The sequence below is a fragment of the Apaloderma vittatum genome, unplaced genomic scaffold, assembly GCF_000703405.1.
Source record: "Apaloderma vittatum isolate BGI_N311 unplaced genomic scaffold, ASM70340v1 scaffold7786, whole genome shotgun sequence".
Lineage (NCBI taxonomy): Eukaryota > Metazoa > Chordata > Aves > Trogoniformes > Trogonidae > Apaloderma > Apaloderma vittatum.
The window spans coordinates 26404-33650 of NW_009719941.1; the positions used below are offsets into that span (position 1 = coordinate 26404).

Here is a 7247-nt window from a genome sequence, read left to right on the forward strand (position 1 = left end):
AAAAATCCCACCCACCACCCCTTCTATTGGCATGAGGCAGTAACTAACCTTTCATAGCTTGATCTGAACAGAGTAAAAGCAAAAATGACTTCACAACCTTTACTTGCAAGTAGTCAGTGGGAGCAAACCATAAAAATACATCATTTGCTTGGAAACAAACTTGCCGGTTTTATAATTTCTGCAGCATAAATTCACCCTCGCGCCTGCGGTCAGGGACAAAAGGAATTCTCCGCAGGAGCCTGACTTCCACCTTGCTGTTGTTTCCAGTTTTTGACTCTGATTCATAGGCTTGGATTTCTCAGAGGATCATGTGTTCTGGAAAAACCTGTCAGAGGCAAATTAATTGTTGGACGGATGGCATTTAAAGAAAAACACCACAGCATTTGTTTTAACAGATGCTTCTCAGAAACATTCTAATCCACGTGAAACCACGCATTCTCCTCGACTTTTTGCTTGCTTTCATTCAGCGCATCACACTCGAGCACAGCGAGTTCCTGTCACCTCGATCTCAAGGCCCATGAACTGGATGCCTGACCTAAAGCTTTAAGTTCCACGCCTGACTGCTTCAAAAGACACGAGAAAGCGCTGAAAAGCCCAGAGCCAAAAAGACCTGCAGGAGAGGACGCCGCTGGCATTTACCCATGAGCAGGAGGTAAACTGAAACACTGTAACACCAAGCAATTTTTTGTCTTTTGAGGCTTCCCAAATTCAGGGGTAACACAGTAATTACGAAGCTAACAGACCGGTGCATTCTCACTTCTGAACAGCTCCAGCAGCTCTTCTGGCTCAGCAATAGTCAGACAAAGCAGGAATAGGTTGAGCAAATAACACCAGAGCAGCTCCTAAGATGCGGCAGCTCTTTGTTTCGCTGTTACTCTCCCAGTGCTGCATTGCTTCTAGGACAATAAAGTAAAAAATCACTAGTTTGGGGAGTTCTTCACATGAAACGCTCCTTCGGGTACAAGGCAGGTTGAAGAAAAACTGAGATTAGATTAACAGCTCCTCACAAAGTCAAAACCTCTCTCATCGGGGATAAAGTCTGGCAGCAGAACATAAATTTTCTGGATGGATGGCAGATGTGCATTAAGTGGGATATATTCTAGGACATGAAAACAAAACAGAGAAGGGAAAGATGGTGATCAATATGATACAATAGGAAAGGTAAGAAGTTGATCAGAGAAGAAGAAGCATCACAGAAAAAATATCTACTGAACAAGGTGAATGACAAGTTTATAGATTAGAAAGTTCATAGATTAGAAGTAGAATCAATGAGATTAAAACAAGTCAAAAGCAAACATACATGATAAGTGGCTTTTTTTTCTGAATTTAAAAGGAGACAAAATGATGTGCTCCCATCACTCGGAGGTGACTAAAAACAATCTGCTGGCCTTGGTGTTAACTGTAGTTGACTCTAAGTATCATGGAAGGAAAAGATTCTCCAGATGCTCCCAGCTAAGGCTTAATCACGTCCATGTGGGGATACAAAGGTACTTTAAGAGCCCACAAAAAAAAAGTATCAAACTAGACAATCTGAGAGTCTCAGTGAGCATTAATTCCCAATTACAAAGAAGCAAGGGATTTTAGGATTTCAGATTAAAGTGACCGCACACACCTTACAGTTGAAGAAATTTATAACAAAAGTCCTCAGAAATCAATTGAAAACTTCGTATAAAAATAAATTTATTACTCAACAGTGGAAACGGGCATTCATTCGCTATCTTCAGCATTCCCAGAGATTCTTTCTTGACAGGGAACGGTGCCATCAGGAACCCACAACGAAAACACGCAGATGACAAGATCAAACCCTTTGGGAGGAAACCCCTCAGCTAAGTTGAACGTTATAGGTGGGCACAGAAATATTTTATATTACTATTAACTTACAGACATCTTCTTCCACATACTTAAATACATCTATCGTTTTATGTCCTGCGTCAACATTTCCCTCTCTTTCAGAGTCTTTTTTGCCGTGCTAAGTTCGAGTGTTTGAAATCTACATTCCTGATGAACTGTTCTTGAGTTCTGCTGGAACCAAGAGTGCATGTATCCGTTGTAGAAGTCAACTGCTGTAAGCTGCTTCTTTAATACGACCGTTTTGATTCCAACCCAGCCTTCCTAATAATAAAAACAGAAGAATGGCAGTAAGCTACTTCCACATTTTAAAATTATCCGTAGCCCTCACTAGGCTGGCTTACAGAATACTTTTCATTTAATGTCACCATGTTTACATTACAAGTCAAATTCTGACTTGCAAGTGAAAACCAAAAGTTCTTCAAGGTATCAAATAAAAAGACTGATGCTAAACTAAGTTCACTGAGTAATAATGGACAATTAAGAGAAGTTATCTAACACAAATATTGAAAATCTTGTATTTAGCACAGTGAATATAAAATAAAGGGAAAAACCCTACCTTGCAACGAGCGATCAGTGTTTGGGAGACTTTATGGTAGAGTAGTGAACCAGGAACAGCTTCACAGACATTGAATATCCGATCTAAAAGCAAAGCAAGATCATCAGGCATTTTTACGCCAACAAGAGCAAAAAAAGTTTGAAACATGTCTCTCTGAAGCATGATAATCACCTCGAGTCACTATTTTGCTCAAAATTATTTTTTTTCGGTATTCTGTTTTACTATCCCCAAATGAGCAGGGCAGAACCAGAACAGCCCTGACCTGACCCATAATCAGCCGTAAGCCCTGCACGCTCTGGCACACCACGCAACCCACCAGGCTCTCGGACTCACGGACCACTACAGAAAATAGTTTGAGCAAGAGTAGGCAGGGACAGCTTTGCTTGTGACATTCCCCTAGAGAGGATCTCCTGACTCAAAGGATTAAAATCCTCCAGTTTCAGGATTCACAGGACTATACCTGCCGCTCTCTCGACATTCCCACAACGCAGGAATGTTCTAAAACCCGACTTACGCTCATCTTGGGGCCCAGAAACTTATTTTACTCTGAGCCTATGTGAGATTGATTTAGTTCCAACAGTGTTTCAGAAAAACAGTGCTTAAAGCTATTGTTTAGAACAACTGTGCAAGATCTGTGCAAGGAAAACGTCACAGATTAATTTAAAAGTAAATACCTGAAAACCCAGGGATAGTATCCACTTCCACAAAATCCAGAAGTTTAACAGTAGCACCCTTCCAGAGTGTCTGCAGAGGATACTGGAAGCAGAAGCAGATGATATATTTACAATATTTACATGATTTCCAGGCAACTGGCCAGGGTTTTTTTCTTATGCAAGACACACGCAGTAACAACATCAAGGGAAAAAAATTATGCCTGTGTCCAGACAAGATATAATAAGGAAAGTCTCTTGTTTTCCTTGTTCTTCGTCACTGACAAGCAGACCATTAGCATATGCAGTGATAAGTTCAGCAACTCACTACACCAACTGTCTGCTGTCGCTCTTTGCACTGTTTACTGTCACTACGTGACAAATGTCGTTCTGGTGTTTCCAATAACCTCTCGAGTGCCTCTGGGGAAATCCCAGAGCTAAGGAAATAACACAAAACTACCGAGTTGACTGCACACTTGGCATCAAGTTCATGAAAATTCTCCTCCATGCTAAGTGAAGCTGGGATTTTAAAGCATACACCAGGTTTTAGAGCCAAAAAAACCTAAACTTTGGTTTTAGCCATTACTTAAAATATCTATGCCAAACTCGGACATGCTACAGGGCAGAAAAGGGTTTAAAAAAAAAATCCACTGTCTTACCATACTTCCTATTGCACGATGCAGTTGAATTATTTGTGCAGCTGTTTGCTCTTCCCACTTTATACAACTCTTAGCTATGGATATTTTAGGAGCTGGGGGGGAAAAAAACACATCAGGAGACTTGATATTGTTTGGCATCTTTCTGCAAACAAACAGCTGTACCGTTTTATCCTGGTTTAAACTTCATTTTATCCTGACCAATGGCAGGTTTATCATCCAGCCGCAGGTGCCTTAGCCAACAACTAGAGACAAGATTTTATAAAATCTGGATTATTTATACCCTATTCTCAGTTGCCTTCTTATTTACCCACTGCACAGCAAACCGATGACATGTATTTTCAAGCACAGCTCTAACACTTTTATTTGCATTACAACCATCAAGAATTAACACTCAGATTTTTGTGACATCGCTACTGATTTTGCTTTTGTACAGGCAGCTGGAAAAAAAAAATCAACACATCAGTGTGGTAAGAGTGAAGAATTCTAAAGCGTTTTTCCCTCTGCCAGAGAAGGCAGTGAGGAGACCATGTCAAGGAAAGTATCTAAAAAAATACAACCCAGCAGAGTAGGAAGAAACTTAAGTTTTCCAGCTGACAGAAGAAAAAAAATGAGTGACTTTCATTAAATACGACGTGTACCTACCGAAGGTCACTCCTTCTTTCGGTTGCTCCTTTTTATTTTTTAAACTTTCAGGCAAGTTTTTCAAAACTGTTATCAGCTGCAAAAATAAAAATTGTACAGATTATTAGCAAGGCTGAGTATATTTATTAACAGTAACAGTAAATCCAAGACATACAAATACAGTGCTTAATTTTTCATCAGTGAAATTGTCTCGTGGGCTTTTAGAAAATTGAGTCAGTAATTTCAAACTACTTGTATCACACACACAAACACACTAAAGGCATCCTTCCCACCAAATCACAATCAAAAAAACTCAAGTATTCTTTTATGGACAATCTCCTCTATGATATTAATTCTAGAACAGGCTGAAAGCTAATTATTAAGACCCAAAAAAAAGGAGGCATTCACTTCAACAAAAGAAGAAACTGCACCATTTCCATACAAAGCACTTGAGTTCTTCCCAGAACAGGAACGGAATGGCAACGGACTGAAACAACACCGACACCACAGACCCCTCAGCTTTCCCCTCAGCAAGGCAAAGGGCTCACAAACACTAAGTTCAGATCGTTCTACTCTTAACAGCGGCAGTCAGCTCAGAACAGGATTAAAAAGGATTCTGTTCACACACATCAAAAGCAAGGTACTCATCAGAAGCGACACTATCTCGCAAGACTTTACCATGTTTGCGCCCATCTTTGATAACATCCCTTCCAGCTCCTTTGCAGTGCAGCGGGGAGGAACAGCAAACTCCTCTTGCTTAATAATTGGACCTACATCAAACCTGTAAGGCAGAAAACAGACAAGCTTACTGGAGAAGCTACACTCAATCACATGTCAGCCATAACTCAATTAGCCGTTCAAAAGGCTACATTCAATAAGATAACTCGGTTACTAATTTCCCTTTTTTCCTCCAAAATGTTATTTTTCGCACGTTATCAAATAACGTTTGGTTCACAAGACAACACAGAGAAAAGAATATTGGATATATCTTGGCAAGAAAGATTCACCTCAGCAAGCTCAGATTGAACTGAATGCACAATTTACAGTTTGGAAGCACAAAATCTCAAAAGAAACAATCTGAGGTATTTAGAAGAAATTTGGTTCACACATTCCTGAGACCTATTATCAGACAAGCATCTAAAAAATAAAAGAAAATTATGATAACGTGCTTTCATAAGCCTTTTAAGCTAGAGTTTGTGCTGAAACTAAAACACATAATCTCTCTCTCAACCCTAGACTGTGCTTTCATAAGCCTTTTGAGCTAGAGTTTGTGCTGAAATTAAAACACATAATCTCTCTCTCAACCCTAGACAGGCAATTGCTTGTCCTCTGCTTTACTTACAGGAGGTGACAGGTGACTCTGAAGTCTGAAATCCAGATCTTTTCTGTCACCAGATCTTTTCTTGTCATACCAAGCCTTTCCATCTAGCTGTGTGCCTGGCTGATCTCTGTCTGCTCCCTGTAATAACGCTAAGAATGACAGAAGGGGCCTAGGGTGCAAATTAAGCACTCACTAAAACACCATATTTGTGTAAATCTCATATAGTCAGGTGAAAGTTTCTAAGCGTTTCAAATTTTAGCATTAAACACACACATGCATTAGAAAAAAACAGCGATTACATAAAATTATCTAAATGGTGACTTAATTAGTGATGATTTAAAGTTCTGGGAGGCAACAGAAGCAGTGGGTTGTTTTGGGAAGCACATCTAACCTACCTTTTTGGTCTTATTTCCATAATTGTCACCCCAGTCACTTTATCACCATGAAGCACTGTGTGGACTATTGGTGCAGGACCACGCCACCGCGGGAGGCAGCTGGGATGGATGTTCAGCACGCCACTGAAGTGAAATATTTTAAAGTCAAAGCAGGAAGAGTACCTGAAGCATATGTAAATGGGTGTGCAACATTTATTACAATGAAACTACTTTAAGAATTAGTTCCCCAGACCTTCTCAGGTTGTTACCGGTTTAAATATACATTTAAAGTCACACAACATAACCTTCAGTTTCTCAGTGAACACTGAAAAGGGGAGCAGAGTTTGAGGAAGAGGAGGCTGAGGGGAGACCTCATCACGCTCTACAACTACCTGAAAGGACATTGTGGAGAGGCTGGTGCTGGTCTCTTTTCTCGGGTAATTAGTGACAGAACTAGAGGGAATGGCTTCAAGCTTAAACAAGGTAGGTTTAGACTAGACACTAGGAAGAAGTTCTGCACGGAAAGAATTGTGGGATATTGGAACAGGCTGCCCAGGGAGGTGGTTGAGTCGCCATCCCTGGATGTGTTTAAGCATCGCTTGGATGTGGTGTTGAGTGATATGGTCTAGGGGTGAACTTGTAAGTAGGGTTAATGGTTGGACTCGATGATCCCAAGGGTCTTTTCCAACCTGGATGATTCTGTGATTCTGTAAACGCATTATGCTGAATGCCTGCATAGATTTACATCACCGTGTCAGTGAACAAGAGTGAACCTCACAATAACAGAAGCAGGACTCAGACTAAGTAGATGAGCCCAGGGAAGAAGCTGACCTCACCCGCTACAAGTCACAGGTGCTGACTCAAAACCAGAGTCTAGCTCTGCTAACGAAGCAGTAACAGATGTCCTGCCAGCTCACTTACTATGGGAACTGCAGAATGAGGTCCTCACTCAGGAGACGTCCAAACGATGCTACCACACCCACATCAAACTGCCCCACAGGGCCCGTGTGTGGCCACTCATGAACAGGCAGCTGGAGCTCCTGGGCACATCTCCTCACGGGCAGGGGCCCAGGCAGGCGGGAGGGCAGGGTCACCCCCTCCAGCCGGGACACGAGCGGCTCCTCGCTGGGCGCCCTGGGCCGGACAGGGCATTGAAGGCCTCACACGGGCAGAGATGACGCCCGGGTCACCTCCACTCCTCGCTGGGCCGCCGTG

General features: G+C 41.7%; 1 protein-coding gene across 1 annotated transcript; it reads right to left on the bottom strand.

Annotated features, from left to right (window-relative positions):
- Positions 1 to 1911: 1911 nt before the first annotated feature.
- Positions 1912 to 7166, bottom strand: MTFMT (mitochondrial methionyl-tRNA formyltransferase; the record flags this gene model as incomplete). Its single annotated transcript, XM_009870837.1, has 8 exons — positions 1912 to 2112; positions 2408 to 2490; positions 3082 to 3163; positions 3717 to 3808; positions 4359 to 4434; positions 5016 to 5118; positions 6054 to 6176; positions 6954 to 7166. Coding segments are annotated over 8 exons (973 nt in total), but the record flags the coding sequence as incomplete, so codon positions are not given.
- Between the last annotated feature and the right edge of the window lie 81 nt (positions 7167 to 7247).